Source organism: Syngnathus typhle, linkage group LG9, assembly GCF_033458585.1.
Source record: "Syngnathus typhle isolate RoL2023-S1 ecotype Sweden linkage group LG9, RoL_Styp_1.0, whole genome shotgun sequence".
NCBI classification, from domain to species: Eukaryota; Metazoa; Chordata; class Actinopteri; order Syngnathiformes; family Syngnathidae; genus Syngnathus; species Syngnathus typhle.
The window spans coordinates 4136178-4155231 of NC_083746.1; the positions used below are offsets into that span (position 1 = coordinate 4136178).

Sequence of the window (19054 nt, forward strand, 5' to 3'; positions counted from 1 at the left end):
TATTGAAGGGACGTACATGCGCTATATGCACTAAAGTAATGGGACATGTGGCCCTTGAACTGGAAGTGAAAATGGAAGTAAATATAAATTTGGTCCCCCTTTTGTATCTTCAACAGGTGCGAATCCTCATCCATTCAGGGGAGCATTTATGAGTTTAATGGGGCTTAGGTCAGGTTCCTAAGAGGCAGGGTGATTACATAATTATTTAAGCGGTGTTTTCTAACCCTTTTGTCCGTAAAGTGCCACACTTGAGAAAGGGGACCAATCAGAATTTTTTTCTCCCGTTTTTTTTTTTTTTTTTTTAATGAATATTAGGTCACACTGAAAGGAAAGACACTGAGCATAAAGTTGTAAAATTTAGAGAGAAAAGAAGTCATGTTCTCATCTTTTTCTTTTCAGTGTGTTCCTAATACTCCTTTATATTTGCTACCTCTCCCAGGTCCAAAAATATACTGCACACTCTATTGCACATTACATAGTAAAATTACAGCACTCGCTCACATAAATATTTAATGTGTTGTATGCGTGTACATCAAACAAACTGTACAGTGTCGACAAACCCTTTGCATATATGTCTTGTTTTTTTCTTTTTTTTTTAATGTAGCGATACATACCAACAGTTGGTGATAGACATATCCTACGTTACATGCAGTTCGTCGACACCTCTCTCCACCATGCAAAAAAATGGGACAAAATGATCATAAACAAGAACGTGCAAGTACAGTACGCCGAACAAAATGAACTTTGACATCACACACAACCCATATGAGAAATATGCCAGAAATGAAAGAGGCTAAGTGAATCTAAACACATTTTAACATGGGAGCCATTTACAAATTTGAAAATTGCCATGGACTTGCCATTGAAGTTGAATTGAAGGGAGGTGGACTTTGAATAGAAGTCCCGAACAATAACCAAGAAGAAGTCATTTATTTTCCAAGTCTAATAGAAGGCAACTGGACTGTCTTGATGTGTTAGTAGAATTGAACTAGACTTGCTTTTGATTGTTTCAAAGTTGTATAGAATTCAAAGCGTCAATTTGCTTTCAAAGTTTAATAGAAAGCAACTCGACTTTGTCAACGTTTCAATTGATCCAGGTTAACAATCGAGAAATTTATTTAGAAGAAGCAGAAGGGAACAGAAGTTGTTGTTGAACAGCCGATACTTTGTCTAGTTGAACGGGAGTCCAGTTCAACAAGAAAAAGGTCTAGTTGTCTTTAAAGTGTTGTAGGAGGCAACTAAAATTCTTCTAAAAGTCCAGTTACCTTCTCTTCAAATATGTGGATTGTCACGACCTGGATAACGGAGAATTTACACAGACAAATGCATTTACAATGTTTTCCAGCTCTTGCATCTATTCATACTAACAAATCAAAACTAATGTCCTCGGCCGGTCCTATTTTATTAAGATAAATGTAAAAAGGTGACATTTCTCAACCGAGTCGGAAAAGCCCAATCAAAATGTCAAAGATTGGTCATCATTTGCTAACAGTCATGACGAGAGTAACAATGTGAAAGTGCAGAATAGCTTGTGAGGGTGCCGTAGCCTGCAACATGCCCATGTCAAGTCCTACACTATGTATATCCCGACACCTCTGAAAATACATGCACGTGACTAATTGAGGGTAGACAAACCTGCAAAAATGACATCAAGTTAAGACTTTTCAAAGGAGTAGGAGAGAGCAGGGCGGCGGTCACGCAAAGATCTCAGGAGGGTTCAGAAACCAAAAGCTATCACAGTGAAAGCGTTGATGAGTTAAGAGGACTTTTCCCAGAATCTTCCTCGTGGGTGTTTGGGGTGGGGTTGGGGGAGCCTTTGGTCGTTTCAGAGTGAGCAGGGTGAGTCTCGCTATGCTAACAATGCTACGTGTCCTGTAAATGGATGGGTGGGTGTTTGGGTGGGCGAGGCACCTTTGGCCCAGTAGGGACTGGGAACCGGTTTTTGTATGCCGGTAAAATCGAGTTTGAAAACAGGCACGTGATAGGCCAGAACGATCAGTACTGCATGCTGAGCTAGGACACGATTCCTCTTGAATAATAACCTACTTTGTTTAAAAACGTCTTTTGAGTATACCACCCCCCCTTCGCCCCATACTTTTATATTATACAATGAAAATGGTACAATATATATTAGGTTGTTGCAAGAGAGAGACAGAACACAAGATCAACCTTGCCCATGCTTTAATCGGTAGATGCAGCCGGTAAATGTTGAAAGTGTTGTGGATGCTGCCGCTGAAGGGCTGCCTGCCTATGTCGTACAGTTTATCTCGGCAAATAGTCTCGAGCCTAAGACCTTCAAGAAGCCGGAGGCCCACAAGGCCGAGAGATATTCTTCCAGCCTGCGCTTGGTAATAAACTTCAAGAAAAATAGATTTACCAGAGAAGGCGGAGCGCTGAACTAAAGCTTGGTGGGACTTGTGTGATATGTAGACAGCATTCCCGTACGCCGCTTTCCCCACCCACATCCCTTTTTGCAAATGTGTTCATGGAGAGCCCCGTCGCACTGATTGTTGCAGTGGTGGCAACTAGCACTCCATCACTGACTGCAGGTGCTGGAAGGTAAATAAAAAAGCAATATTCGATCATTTTTGTATGCGTGTATGTAGTTGGTTGCGTGTGTTTCTGGGGCCAAAGTGGAAAGTTTGTGACTGGTTCTAGAAAAGGGAAGAGAGGAAGGAGAATATACTTATTAAAAAATAGAGGACAGTCGTCCACATATTTATTCTATCTATACAGCCGCTATCCCAGAACATAGCTGGTGAACCGTGGTATAGAAAATAGGTCTTCCTCTGCAATAGGGCATCAAAGAAGGGAACAAGGTGGTTTTTTTTTTCCTTAGTTTTTTTTTTATATGAACCCTCAGCAAGCAAAGTGGCTGTAAAACAAACCACAACCTCACAGTTGCAGAGGAATTTTTAAAGGCATTCCAGGATCAGAGAGGTCAGTTATTGTCCTCCTGTACTGGGGGGGGGGAAATACCCCACCACCCTCCCAGGACCCTCCCCCAGACTCAACCTAAAAATCCCTCCACCAGACAGCTGGAATAAAGGGTGAGGACAAGGCAGAGACAAAGTTGGAGGAGCGGGAGAAGAAACGGAGGAAAGGTTCGCCCGGATCCACCGAGGAAAGACGCTCCAGCGAGGGGGAAAAGGCCTTCCGCCATCACCCCGGCACACAGCAAACAGTCAAGGGGGGTGAGGTTGGGCGTGGCTATGTGGCGGGCTTGTCGGGCTTGCTTACAGGTTTACCTCCGTTCATCACCACAGGCTCACTTGTGCTTTTACTTGCCGGGACCGCCACTTTGGGCACCGTCTCTCCAACGTCGTGCAGGGATGGCTCTCGGTACATTGCAACTGGGGACGTGTGGAGAGATTGCATACCGTTAGTTCATTTGTCAATCAAACACAACTAAAATTAAAAAGGAGAAAATTGTTGTCACATTCCTTTTTGTGCAACTGGAATCCAGACCACGAGTCATAATGCCATATATGATAACAGAATTTTTTTTTAACCAGATGCATATGCCTGTGCCTCTGTCAAAGTGCTCATCTTGGTTATTTTGTAAAATAAAATACCAAGTCCCTAAGTTGGGAAAAATTATAACAACAAAATGTTTGAAGAGATAACATTCTCAACTGGAATCTGAACTTCGCAATCATCCTCATTTTGCAAAAGTACTGTCTGGACTATATACCTGAATATAAGTCGCACCATCTAAAATTAAAATCTATTTGTTCATATATAAACTGCACCATAGTATAAGGCGCAGGTGGTTTAAATGAAATGTCCTCATTTCTATTACCTGTATTACCAAAACAAATCCTCTTAAAAGATCATTAAAATCATGAAAAATTCATACATGAGCCACAAGGTTCAAAGCTTGTGCAAAAAGTAGTGGCTTATAGTTTGAAAATTACAGTCATGAGGAAAAAAAATCAAGACACCAAAACTGCTTTGGCACACACAGTCCAAGCACCAGACATTAAAAAGCAAGCCTCTGTTGTTGGTTGCTATTTTTCAAACAACAAATATGACCTTGATGGGACTGGCTTGTTGAAGAGGAACGAGAGCAAGCCTCCCACTTATCAGAACAACATTCAGCGTCATGCTGAGTTTCTAATCGGAACATTTGTTTCTATTTGTTTCAATGGCAGTCTGTCCAATATTTACATGAAATCTGTGGCACCAAAAAATATATATATATATAAATTTCCTTGTGTTGAGCAATAACTCATCAAAATATGGATAAAACAAATATTTTTTTGTGTTTGTTTTGTGACCCTCGTGAGCATAAAGTGCTTCAGATAATGGATGTGCGGGTTTCTGTGAACAGTTCAACCTTGCTCTAATGAGGTGCTATTTTTCAAAAGAAAATGGCAGATACTTTCCATTGAATCGTTGATGCAGCTAATGTTGCGACTTTCAAACCAAATTGTACCTTCTAATGGCTTAGGCAGGAAATGAGCGGCTGGTTTGGTTTTCTTCACTCGGTTCCCCTTCATGGCTTGACCCTCCTTATTGAGACCAAGGAACCAGGCCCGACCCGACTCCTGCTGTCGGTATAACATGGATGAGTAGATGACGTAGTAGTTCTCAAACACCGACTCTTTGAATTTGCACTCTGCTGTGAAGAGCTCCTGCAAAGTCAAACACACACATGAAACTCAATTGTTGGTTAATAACAAAAGGTCAACATGACATCCATGCAGGGAAATATTGATGATCGACTGTATTTCTGCCTTCAACTGAGGTCAAAGATGCAATGAGACAATGTCGAGTGAAGCAAAACAGTAATAGTGAAACGGTTTTCTAACTGCCACGATGAGCCAGTGCATCATTTGGGATGTACGGTATGTCACGCTAATTAAATCAGATTCGTGGGAAATGCGACTCTCGTTCCTACTGAGATTGTTCGGGGACCACTCCGCTGTGTTCATTTTGCCCAAATCACCTGGGATAGGCTCCGGCTTGCTCACAAACTTAATGAGGAAAGGAATGAAAGAAAATGGATGGATATTTTTCACTAAAAGTGAATAATTTTTGGAGGGGGTGATCCTTAATGTTCCTCACAAGTTGAACGCACAAAAGAGTTGCTTTCTTCTTAACAACTTGTTAGCGTCGTCCTCATGGGCTCTTGCGCAAATGATGATAGAGCTAACCAAGCGGCTCCTCCGTCCTCCTTCCACGCCTCGACGTGGCAAAGACAAATGAATCCGAAAGGCGCCACATCTCTTCTTCGCTGTCACCCATTCATCACCAAGCAGAAGGGTAATAAACTCGTTTCCACGTTGTCCGCCCCTGCTCGGGCTAAAAATAAAGGGCCCCATCGCGGTGCGTTAATCAAGGCACTTTGGGCACATCTGTTATGTGAAAGTCACACAGTCCGGCTGGCTTGCAAACTACTTGTATTATCGCGTAAAAGTTCATTCATTCGTCAGGACACTGAAGAGATCAACACGAATGCTGCTATTGAGGCAGTTTTTATCTGAATTTGTGAAAAGGTCATCATTACTCTGTGTGATGGGTCAGAACTGGGAAAATAGTGAAAATCAGATCCTCTTCTCCCAAGATTTGCTTTAGAGTTAATAATTATAACTACCGTAATTTTCGGACTATAAGTCGCACCGGAGTATAAGTCGCACCAGCCATAAAATGCCCAAAAAAGTGAAAAGAAAAACATATATATGTATATAAGTCGCTCCTGAGTATAACTCGCCCCCCCCCCCACCCAAACTATGAAAAAAAACACGACTTATAGTCCGAAAATTACGGTACTGTATTTTTTGGACTATAAGTCACGGTATTTTTCATAGTTTGGCCAGGAGTGCGACTTGTACTCAGGAGCGACTTCTGTGAAATTATTAACACATTATTATATCATTCCACATGTTAGTTTTACACTAAACCGCAAGTGAGTGCTCTAGGCCTGTGGAATAATTGGAACAGCAACTGACATTGAGCCAGACGTAAGTAACGTAGAAGACTCATAGAATCATGCTATCAAACAGTAGCTGAACAGACATTTTTTAACAACCCCATCTAACCGGCAATAGTCCAAAGTACCTGTTTTAATCCTTCACAGTCTTAAATTAAAAATGTTGGATCACAAAGACTCCTGCATTCCCCACCCACCCCCCGGTCCCTTTTGGTGTTCCTGGGAGCTGACCGTGGAGCAGAGGCCATTTCACTTGAGTGCGTGTCTCCCAAAAGCATGCGCCAGCACTCTGCCTCAGTGCACCAGCATCGGGCGAGGACACAAGAGGATTCCCCCCCGACACTCGGCCTTCCTTCAGAAGAGATGAGGTGGCATAGCCACAGCATAAAGATTGAATGATTCAAACAGACAGCACAAAAACAAGCAGGCTGTGCAGCCACGGTGCAGCCAAACCAGGTTCTGTCTCCAGTCTTGGTGTAGTACTCTTATTTATACACTGTGGTGTTAAGTCATTTTTGGGCTGGTCTAACAGTGTCAAGGTTAGATTGCGGTTAAATAAAATAAAATAAATAAACCAATGCAATTAGATGAAAGATGTCATAATAAGTCCCAGCCTGCTGGTGCACACATTGCACGTTATACATTTCTTCACATTCAACTCGCACAAGCTGTTGTGTCGACTCGCTCGCAGCATGGGGAAGGGGGCTCACTTCACATTTTCATGCTTTACAGCTTTTCTAAAGCTCTCTCACACTTATTGATTATTTGCATCTCCTGGGGGAGGAACTTTTATAAAATGTTCCTTTCAATTCTGCCATGGAAATGGGGAAAAAGAAAGGATGGTGGTGGTGGTGGGGGGGGGGAAGAAAACTACAGCTATTACACATCAGCAGGCGAGTGGAGAGCTTTTCTATCACTGTAAAAGAGTCCCCATCCTTCACACACACACACACACACACACACACACACACACACACACACACACACTTTGATCCAAGTGGCTGAGAACAGCATGAACGAGACGGCAAAACAACGCAAAGCCACTGAAAGCTTTGAGCCGTGGTAAATCAAAACAACTCACGTACGGAGCAGTGAGGATGGATACATGCAGATTCTGTAACATAATGAATCTGACTACAAATGGACTCCATCCATCCATCCATCCATCCATCCATCCATCCATCCATCCATCCATCCATCCATCCATCCATGTTTGAATGTAAACATCAACATTTAACCATAGCGAAATCCTTGATCCATGGACACAGGTGTCGATTACTGCCGGGCTTCAATGGTGCCTCACCATTTACGACTGATAACGCAAACACTTCCACCTCTGCTCGCTATTTATGACCCATGTTCCAGCCTAATTGCATGAATGTCAAGCACCGTGCAAATACAAATTGCCACATTCGTTGCCTCAAGAGCAGCGTTAAGTCGCAGCAGTCTGCAGCAGTTTGGAAAACTGACACTTAGGAGCCTGTAGACATAATTGCCAGTATTTAGTGGAATTTTGGATGAAAACTGTAATTACTAGTCGAAACTAACACTTGGAGAGATACGTAATTCTTTCTATAGATTGGATGAATGATATGATACAGATTATTTTTGTAATTTTGAAAAGCTTTTGAATTGAATTTATTCAATTTGGTAAAATAACTTGATACAACAAACCCATTAACAATTACTAACTCACGTCGCTATGCAATTTCAATTCTCTTGAGAAAAAAAAAAAACTAATCACACAAATGGATTTTGTAATTTGGTGTACAGATTTGGTAAAAAAAAAACGTTCTCATCTTTTGGTATGATAGTTATCAAGTCATTATTATATGCTTTTGTCTATTTTAGTGAATTAAACTAACTCTGAATTTGCATTCCCTTCAAGCAGATTTCCAGTTTTCCTAAATGCATTTACATTCTATTTGATCAAAGAAAAATCTAGGCATTTAATTCTTGATTAATATCAAAGGAAGGCTTATGCCAACCCGTTTTTATAATCCGCTTTTAACAATGAGCTTTGGTCTACACTCCACTGATTAAATATCCCGTCTCAATGTATCCGCCTGCAGCATCATTGACACATACGCCAACTAAGGCCTGAGATTTTCCCCATGGACGAGGAAGAGTCAGCGTATGCTCCAGCTGACAGATCAATAGTTGGCAGGCCCAGCTGACAAGACTGGAAAAACTGACAGAGACGGAGTAAGAATAATATTGCATGTTGATTGTTTGAATTAATTTTTTTTTTTAAATGGTGTATTTTCCAAGACTTTATCACGGTAAACAATAGTATTGATGGTTTTATTTTTTTTGCCATGTTGATGTTAGAAGAGTGGAACAGTTTTGAGAGTTCGACTGAGTTTTATTGTGTTACGACTTTCTTCATACAAAAACGACAAACTGGGTTGCTAGGAGCTCAGCTGGCTTGAATCCAGAATGTTTCATAGTGGCATTAACCTCTGGAACTAATTCTATTTATGCCACACATTCTTCCGTTACTGTACAACTATAGCTGTCAAATATTTTTTTTCTCTCTGCTTCAATGCCGTCTTCACCGTCTGTCTGTCCGAGTGAGTGTGTTTGTGTGTATGAGAGATCCGTCACCCACAGCGCCAAGCATGTTGATTGACGGGGGTGGGGGGGGGGGGGGGGAGCAGCGCAACTGAATGCTAATGATGTTTGTACACATACACACGTAAATTTAATTATATTTATCAGCCAATGCAGTAAGAAGCTAGAGATTGTTGACAAATCTTAGATGTATGCTGAGAATCAAAACAACTTCCAAAGATAACACAGAGGACTTTTATTTTTTTAAGTGACCGCTAAAACAACCCTGCAAAGTGGTTTAACCGATCACTGGAGGGAGTTCATCAGGAGAAAAGCTCTATATTTGGTGCTGACCAGCTTTGACGCCTACCTCTGACCTTGTTACTCATTAATGCATGAGGCTGCTCCCCCCCGCAAGCCCTCACAGCCTTAACTATTTCTGACACTGCATTAAAGGTAGAAGAGGGCAACAATTTGGATATAATGAGCACCCTTCGCTCCACCTATCCATCCATTCTAACACTACCACCCATGGTACTCCCCCCTGATAGGCTGGTAATTACGACTTGTAGCAGCACACTTCTGAAAACTGTAGGAATAAGAAAAGATTAAGGTCTGCACACCTTTCACATGTTCTAGTGAACGTATTTCAATGCATTTCAGATTTGGAACATTTACTAAAAGACTCTTTTCTACTGATTTTTCTCTGTTCTGTGGACACTATTATTTATTTTACCACTTTGAAAAGTAAGACACATCAGGGACTGGTGGCCAGGACTCAATGGCTTCCAATGTTGCATGAGTGCACATTTGCATTCAACAACGCTGAAAACAGGTTCATGCAAAGCCATCTGTTAGTCAGTGACACCATACACACATATACACACACGCGCACACATTCACACTAGAGGTGTCTAGGTAGGAGGTGCGATACTTGTGTGAAGATGAGAATTTCCGTCTATAATCTGTGTATGCGGACCAGGGGCTTTTCCTACCCATCCATTGTTTTCTTCTTGTTTATCAACATCACCATTGCATCATCATCATAAAGAAATGCAGCACAACGCTAAATCTACCATAACGGTAATCACTAACGCCATGTGAGCCCAGGGAACTCTCTCAACATGTGGTAAGACTCAAGTTCAAGAGACTGATTTTGCCTATGCACGTACTGCTGTTTTGGTTAGCAACAGAATTTAACTAGAGTCAGATGTGTGATAAATAGAAATTACAATTGCTGCTTTTGTTTTACAAATGGGAAAAGGGAAGCTCATTGCGATATGAAGTGTAATTATACACATTTCAGGTCATCTCAATTCTCCAATCTCTGCAGTGGCGTGGCCACAAACAATGAAAACATGTTTTATGATCAAATATTTACATCTTTAATTCAAACTTGACTTCCAAGTAAAGCATTAATAGGACACCAATTCATTTCAATGGACAAAATTTAGTTACGAGCTTTGTAAAAAAAATAATACTAATAATAATAATTTCAACGTGTAAGTCAAGGCACCACTGTGGAAGATATAAGGTCAAGATTCATAGTTTTCAATCGACAGATTGTGATGTGCTAATATATTCTGGTGCCAGAAGCTTTCATAGTACTGTAGATGCCTTCTCATTTTACACAGTTGACAACCCAATAAAGCTAAGTCAGTGCCCTCCGTCCAGATTACGGGTTTCTTCTTACGTAGGATACAGTCGCTCAAAGCGATGCCACGAGTTAGTTTGACATTCAGGAAAAAAAAAAGTATCACGAGCAAGTGCACGATGCTGATAAGCCGAGCCTGCGGACACATCGCCGGTCAAGTGAGGCAGGGCGAATGTAGGCGCCAACCGTGAAATATAACTTTTCCACGCGATACATGAACGAGCCGCTTACTGGACTGAGAACAACAAAGGAAATTATCTGGCGCAATGTGTTTTTGTGATTGTAATGTAAGCTGCAAGCATTTTTTGAAATCTCTCGATGATTGGGCAGATCTTGGAAAAAAACATGTGCACAGAAAATATTTGATAATCAGATCTATTATCAGTTTGATGTTTTTGACATGTTAAGAGCTAAATATCCATTCTGAATGGCTCCGGTTATTGCATTGCTGATTCAATGTGTCATAAAGCACTTGAGGCAAAAGAGAGCGCACGACTTGGCTGTTGATTGCCACACAACTCATTTCTTGTCTAAAGAACATGAGCCATGTGGTGCGTCACGAAAACAGGAGTCTTTAATGAATGGATTGATTTTGCCCTCAAGGGATTTAGTCAAATGATCCCCTGGCAGAGACGAGGACATCACTTGTATAGAGACTAACATCCTCCTAGAAACTCCTGGGAGTAAACCGTGGTTCTTATTGCATCTCAGAGGGAATGTTCCAGAGAAGCAGGGAAGATAAATTAGTCAAACGTCCATTAGTTCATACAGACCAGAAAGGCGTTCTGTGATTGAACTTCGCTTTTGTTCCGAGCTGCTTCCTTTGTGCCGGGCCGCTCGGCCGCTTTGATACCGGTCGGAAGCACTGTGCCCAGTGGGCCTTTCACACAAAAGAATATGATGCACAACCACGGAGCATTGAATATATTCGTCACCTCTTTCCTAGAAAAGGCTCTTTTAATTCACTTCTTGTGAAAGTGCGTCATTGCCCGTGAAAAACTGAGCGAGTGAGTCCTGCTACACTTGACCTTCTGAGGTTTAAAGAACTGAGCTTGTTTCTGCGAATTTGAGGTTTTTCTGTCTGATTTATTTTGAAATGTTTGTCATTTGTGATCAGAAGTTATGGCGTCAAACTCTGTTGGACTCGAAGCCAGCCAATCACAGGATCAAGTATAGACAAGTAACCATTCACACTTCTGTTTAAATCTATGGACAATTTTCTTCATCCATCCATCCATCCATCCATCCATCCATCCATCCATCCATCCATCCATCTCTTACCACTTCTATGACGGAGAGCTTCAGCAGAGAAAGACAAACTTCCCTCTCCCCAGCCACTTCTTGCCAGGGCTTAGTGGTTGATTTTTTTGGAGGACATAAGTCACAATTGCAAGTCATAGGTAAGTCCCAAGTCAGCCATCAAATAAGTCCCAAGTAACTGTCAAATATTCAAGCAAGTCAAATCATACGTACATATAAACTTAAATCTATATACACTTAAGTCAAACATTTAGAGATACCACAAAGAGTACGACATTTTTTTCCAAAACATGTTTACCACACTCCAAGCTGCAATAAAATAACCTTCAGATGTAAGTGTACTTACAAATACAACTAATGGGCAGAATTAGAAGGGCCAGTCTGATGCTCACCGAGTGATAATGGGAGGAGAGCTTGTACCTTTCTTACGGAGGAGGATGAAGAGGATCTGGCAAGGCTGCCATTTCCCCCACTGAAAAAGAGCCTGTGGAGTGGGCGGCTTGATCACAACCTCCATTAGCAAGCAGAAATAAGCGGTGCATGGATCAGCGGGGCCACACATAAGGGAAACAACGCACCGGCGTCACTGATTCGCACTTCAAATGTGTCTGGAGGTTAGCAAGCGCAAACGTCTACATCACAAGAGGCTGTGTTGAACTTCAACAACAGGAGACCTTGCACTCACTGGAGCCAGGCTTCAGCATCATTAAATTTCAATCTAAAGCACCCTTTAGACGCGTATCACTCTCGAGGAGATTACAAAAAAGGACATTTTGATATATTTCATTTAATAACTGCACATACATTTTCTCTTTGTAATGTTTATGCTCATCACTATATATACACACAACCATTCACGCTCGTACTGCCAGCATGGAGGTGAGTAAACCACTACAGTCTTTCGAGAAAATATTTTTCACTCATCGAAAGATTGATGCACAAGTGCAGAAAATACAATAAAATGTAACGTTGGCTTCTTTCTTAAAAGGAAGGAAATCTCTGGGGGGCATTCAAGCTGATCAATTTGAGCACGCATTATCCTAATGGGAATCCCAAACCTCCACCCAAATGCAATTATTCTCTTGCAAATTATTGACTTTTTCTTCCTCCCCCGTGTTCAGGGAACCTGATTGGAGCTACCCTTGAAAGATCCATGAATCTCAAACGCAGTTTACAATTATGTAATACAGAGGGAAATTTTTACATATCAGAAATACAAGTAAACGAATTTCGATATTTTACGCCGATTCCAAATTAGCCCTACTTTTTTTTTTCTTTTGCACATCAGATTTTCATAGCAATAATAATGATATAAAATGAAATATATTTAGCAATGTTTATGAATTAAGGGTTTGGGTTCAGCAACAGGTTAGAAATGTTCTAAATTACAATGCATGGTAAGAGCCGCGGGCTTTTGTCGGTCAAACAAAAACAAATTAAATCACAAATCTCCACCTTCCACAATGCAGTGCAGTTTTTGCATTGCATCGTGGGCTTTGGTAGCCAAGCGCGAGGAATAGCATACAATTCTGAGCTTTCCATGAGTGTTTTGACTTACCGTATTTACCGCACTATAAGGCGCACCGGATTATAAGGCGCACCTTCAATGAATGGCCCATTTTAAAACTTTGTCCATATATAAGATATATACATTTCACCCCTGGGCTGGACTTTGGCCACACCTGCTGTAGTGGCTCAATATTAGTAGTGGTCCATATATAAGGCGCACCTGATTATAAGGCTTTTGAGAAAATTGGAGGTTTTTAGGTGCGCCTTGTAGTGCGGAAAATACAGTATTTTTTTTTTTTTTTTTTAGATGATTCCAATTATGACAAAATATCCAACAGAAGGCTAGCACATTTCTTGACAATGGGACATATACAGAATTGTTTTTACTTACTGATGTGTAGAGATGACCCTCCCCGTTCATGGCGATGTACAAGCCCGTCTTCACAGACTGGATGGCGACGACTCGGAGGCCCACGGGAATGAGATTGAACAAAGCTGAAATATATAAAATATCAATGAAGAATACACAGCTAGTCCTCAATAACTGCATCTTTCAGATGGGATCTGGATGCTAAGCTAACATAGCTTCGAACTGCACAGAACTTCCTGCGAGTTTGCTAATTTAATGGTTGCTGGTGTATCTGGGGCCCATCATGGATGCATGGTTGATATAATAGGCCTGTAGTTGCTGTAATTGAAGACATGTGGTTGCCCGTTAATGGCCACTGCTTGTTATGGTGTAACATAAGAGAACATTCAATGTGATAGTACGGGACATTTAAAAAAGGGCAAAATAGTAACCAAGTAAATGAAAATATAATTTCGTCAATGAGGTTTTTGCAAATTATCCATGCATTTGGTTGCTAACTTGCTTCCTTGTTTTTTTTTTTTTTGTTTTTTTTTTTAAATCAGCACATGCAAATAAATTCTGCATTTGTGACTCACCTTTGCAGTGTTTTTATTTTTATACTTTCGACATTAACAGTGGGTAAAATATTTTGGAAAGAATTATTTAATATTTTTAAATTATTTTAAAAGTGAAATTATAACTTAATACCCTAATATGAATCATGTCAGTTCCAATGAATTGAATTCAATAATTACTATCCTTAATTTTCTGGCAATTTTTCCTTTTAAATGTTTGAAGGTATAATTCAATGTTTCTGCACATGGACGAACTTGAGATTTAATACATAATTCTATTAATATGAAAATATCCTGCATCGTCACTGTCCATTGAGACTTTTTAACCTATGTGAAGTGACATGTGCCAAATCGCATCTGGCTGCATGCTAATGTGAAGTGTCACTTGTTAGCAGCTAGCAGTCAAAAGAAGCACCTAACCTAAAGCTACAGTGCCAACATCAGCTATTAATACCCCCCACCCTCAACACCCACACCCCCTTTCCCGCATCAGTCTGTTGCCCGGGCAACCATCCGTCTCGGAGGTTTCAGCATTTGTGACCCATAAGCATAAATCAAGGTTACAAATGCTAATGACGTTAAATATATTATAATTTCTCCACTTGGTTAATTTATTTAAATTCAATTCATGTGCTCACGGTTGAATAGATTTACCCTTTCCAGTACAATTTACAACGGAGTGAAATCCGATTCTATGAAAAATCGCGCAGTGAATAAAAGTTAATAGAGGTTGCACTTGGAGTTGATTATTTAAATTCTCCAAGTGTCATTAGCGTGCTGTTTTCTAGACAATGACACCTAGTTTGCTTTTCAAACTGCCTACTCTTTAGCCAGCATAAACAGCATGACTGGCCTAACATAATTTCTTATTAATTTGGGAAGTGATGATTAGGCTGCATAAAATCTGCATAGCAACAAGTACCCCAGGAATTCATGTAATCAGTAGATTTTTATATTGATTTTAACTGGCATATAATTATTTTCACTGGGGTATTCATATTTGTGAATTCTGCTTGGCAACATGTGGCAACTCATGTCCGTCTGGCTTTCTGTTCCTGTTCCTGACACATCTTTGTCATTTTAACAGCCAAGTAGGCCTGGCTTGCATCAAACTAATTTTTGAGGTGCCTGCCAACAAGATTCTATGCAAAGATGTTTTTATGAATTCCTGTTCTTGCACAATCAGCTCATTCAATGTCTGCGCGGCAGATCGATGACAAACATTGAATTTCAATTCTCAAACCATTGTTCTCCACAAAAACTGTCAAGGAAAATGTTGTCAGGTCAATATTAAAACAGCCAAATGGGCATGACTGGCATATTTTTTTAATAATAATTTTAATTGGGCTGTAGGGTAGTGATGATGATAAATTTTGCCTAGTCAAGAGAATTTTGTTAACAAAGTGCAAAATCATGAGCAGTTATAATGGTTTGAGATTTTTGAAAGTAGTGAGTTTTTTTTGTATTGTTTTTAATTAGTTTTTGCAGCAGATTTTGTTCTTTAGTATTATTTTCTTAATATATGAAGCATTAGTTGGGTGCAAGCATAAAAGGTTCCTATGCATTGTGTAATAACGTAAACTACGATCCCGATTGCCCTTCAATAATATGGAAATGAATACAAATGAACTTTATTTAACTTTACTTTATTTATGAACTTTATTTAAATTTTGTAAATCTTACAAACGTCAAATCTGCATTTAGTTAGTTTGAGTTTCATAAGCACTAGTACTTTTATTAAACCTAACCCCAAATTCTATATTTTTTTTAACTATAATAATCTTGTGCTGAACAGAGGTTACCTCAAGTCCCTTAAAATAAGGTGCAGGTCCAGAACAGAGTTCCTCACAAAAGAACACACTACTTGGGGAACAACTACGCAGACAGAGGACCAAGACAGCCATCAGCATCGATTGCTTGAATTCGAGTAACATGATTAAGCGAATCTAAGAAATTATGTTGGAAATAAATATTGAACTTACATTGCGTAATAAAACATCAATGATTTATGTTTCCGATGTGATGTATAAAATCACCACTCCCAGAAACCAGGGAGAGTAAATGACAGCTTTTTCTCCATATAAGAACATCAAGCAAGAAAGCTTGAGAATGAACCAACTACTCACAGGAATTACTGCTGTCATCCTTGGTGCCATCAAGAGAGCCATCGGGATTCATTTGCAAGTAGTAGCCCTGTCTGCAATATAACCTGGTCACAATACCCTTGAGCTGGGGATCTGCAGGGAGGGGGGGAAAAAAGTCAAAGATTAGGTCAAACTAAATGTACGAGAAATTTAGATTCTGGGATCGATCGCCTGATTGTCATAGTGAACCCAACATCTCCTCCAATAGCAGCTTTTTGTACACCGTCCTTATTGAAATTGGTCCCAAGGCTGGGTAAAGAAATACATTTAATAAAACTCAAAGATATTGAAGATAATGCTGGGAACTACAAGTATGGATATTTTTGTGCCTTCACGTGTGCATACAGCTGGTGGGTCATACAGGATCAACATTACTCTTATTGCATAGACAGCCAACAAAGTCTCATAGGAGGTGAACTTCACAGGAGCGTAACCCTACCACCATGTTCTAGTGTGCGTGTGTGTGCACGTGTGTCTGAGGTAAAAAAAACATGGCCACAGAGGACACAAGAATGCTATTTTCCCCTGCTGTCATTGTACAGCCCAAGGCACTTTCCGGTGCTGATATGTTGGCTGATGACATTGAAACAGTCTGGAGACATTTCCCTTGCAAGGAGATAAGGTGGGCGGCCGAGTGGGGGAGTGTTGGCCGTTCAGCAAGCACAACATTGTAGAATTCACAAATACATGTAATGTCAAGGAAACTGGAGGTTTATATCAACAATGAAATATACCCATCGCAGTTAATCTGTGCACTTTTTCCATGTTTGCCAAAACACACAATTTGAAAAGTACATTAAGCCATATAATTAGACCACTCATGGGGTTCGAAGTCAAGTGTGAAGTTGTGAAAATCCGACATAGGTGGACTTGTATGAACAGCATGCATTGGTATTCATGCAGATTTGAATGAATTATAAATTAACATAAAAAAATTTGTACATTTAATGTATTTTACTATGTGTGGTAAAGAAATTAGAAAAAAATATGGAGATAATGTAATTTAGAGATCACAAGAGAAATAAAATCAATGTCTCTTCATTTTCTTTTTTTACTGTGCTGGTAGCACATCTATCTTGCAGACATGAAAAAAAAAAAAATAGCTGATCAAGGTCTGCAGCAGCAACAGTCACATCACAAGCACCCATCTTAGAAATGAGACGATAGAGAACGTCAGCAAGCTCCTTTTGCAGCCTTCTGCTACTAGCTGGTGCCCACACGCCTGATGCAAGCAACCTGTCGCACCCTGAGATGGATCAGAACCGTTCCCATGGCGACAGTCCAAATACACAGATTATCATAAGAAAAAAAAATGATGAGTCACTCTTTCATCACCACCTCTGATATATTAGATACATAAATAAGTGTTGTATTAAAGACTGAAAAATGATGAACATTCTACTGAAATATTGTCTCGGTTTGTTAATCAATCAGGATGTATCTTCCAATTTATTTATTTTTTAGCATCCAAGGACACCGTGACCTTGACCACACTACATCCTGGCAAAGTTCTGATAGTGAAATATTCCAGCACACCTGAACAGAAGACTACAAAACACAATAGATGTACAAAAAGACAACAAATTAACAACCAAATATCCTACCTATTATGATAAATGTGTTTCATTAATACATGCAAGGAAACACACAAAAATTAAAAAAAATACAATACGAAAAAATCTCAAAGTAAAAATAAAGTAGAAATTGCAATACCAAAAAAAAAACATTTAAAATTTAATAAAAGACAAATAAAATACTCAATATTCAACATCAACAAAAAGTCAAAATATTCTTTAATTTATGTGTAATTTAGAAAAATAATTTTAAATGCTACCATTAAATAATGTGTAATCGTAGGTAGTGTGCCGGATCAGTTCATCTGTGTGTATTTGTGTTTGGGGACACGTCTGTTTCTACCATCCCTCATGGGGACCTCTTGTGGTCTGTGGACTGAATACTAGGTCCCCTATAAAGAAAACAATTAAAAATCCCTCAAGCAACTTTCCAGGACATGCCAATGCAATGTAGCTTCTGCCCACTATTGACAATTCCCATCAGAAATCCGCCGTGGCTACACAACCATTTTGGAAATAGTGACCCATGGCACGCAAGGTAAGCCATTTTAAATCACATATTTCCATCTGTAGTCTTTTTATAAGGTCGAGCAATTTATTTTCCAATTTCAGATTAAACCATATTCTATATCGCATGTGATTATTTGTCCTTACCCAAAAAGAAGCATGAGAAAAATATATAGAAGAGACAGTATTGCTTGTACATTGCTCCAAGCCTTATGCTACGGCTCGGCACCTTAGGATCAATGTTATGTCACCAAAACTGTCAGCTTCCCCAAGTGGACACCGGAACAAAGTGGCTCGATTATATGTGCACATTGCTGAGGTTGTGAAGTCAGAAGAGAGTGAACTCGAACAATTTAGGACACTGCCTTAAAACAATATCAAATGCATTGAGAAGGTCTTGCATAGTTGTGCCCCCACCCGTACCAGAAGAGACCCACATGTCCCAATGACAAGGGTTTTTATTTCGAGAGAACAATTTTCTCACATTTGATGAAGTCCACCAATAACTACTAAATTGTGGACAATAGCTGTTTATTGATCTTAGATTTGACCTCTGCTACCACAGATCCCTTGGGTCAGATTGCTGTCCGAATCCAGCCTTTTCTCTAATGTTAAGGATGACGTAACCACTGACCTCAGCTCAGACAAAGTGTTTCAGATAACCAGTACAATGTTTAGAATTCTTAAAGGTCCTTGTGATGATTTATACTGGGTGTGAATAAGATTTGGATCTACTGCTCGTTTAACCAGTAAGGAAGTTTACACTACAAAAGATAATCTAATACTCCCATATATTTTTCATAATCTAATAATCTACAGTTTTAATTGAGCCAGATTGAGTGTAATCGGATTTACAGGAGGCTAATCCTAAACATTTGTGTGATTGTTAGCCTTGTGGACACTATCAAAAATAGATGTGCTTAAAAAATATGTATAAATGTCAACCAAGGTGATTACTCAAGTGGTGGGCGACTGAGAATTATAATGTACACAA

At 39.9% G+C, this 19054-nt stretch overlaps 1 protein-coding gene across 3 annotated transcripts in view; it reads right to left on the bottom strand.

Annotated features, from left to right (window-relative positions):
* Nucleotides 1-21: 21 nt before the first annotated feature.
* Nucleotides 22-19054, bottom strand: part of fgf14 (fibroblast growth factor 14) — a 61708-nt gene continuing 42675 nt past the window's right edge. For all 3 annotated transcript variants that reach the window (XM_061287024.1, XM_061287026.1, XM_061287025.1), the window contains exons 2-5: nt 15962-16072; nt 13303-13406; nt 4439-4637; nt 22-3353 (exon numbers count right to left, since the gene is read on the bottom strand). In XM_061287024.1, the coding sequence (XP_061143008.1) occupies nt 3211-3353; nt 4439-4637; nt 13303-13406; nt 15962-16072 (557 nt within the window). In that variant the 3' untranslated portion in view covers nt 22-3210. The remainder of the gene's footprint in view (nt 3354-4438; nt 4638-13302; nt 13407-15961; nt 16073-19054) is intronic.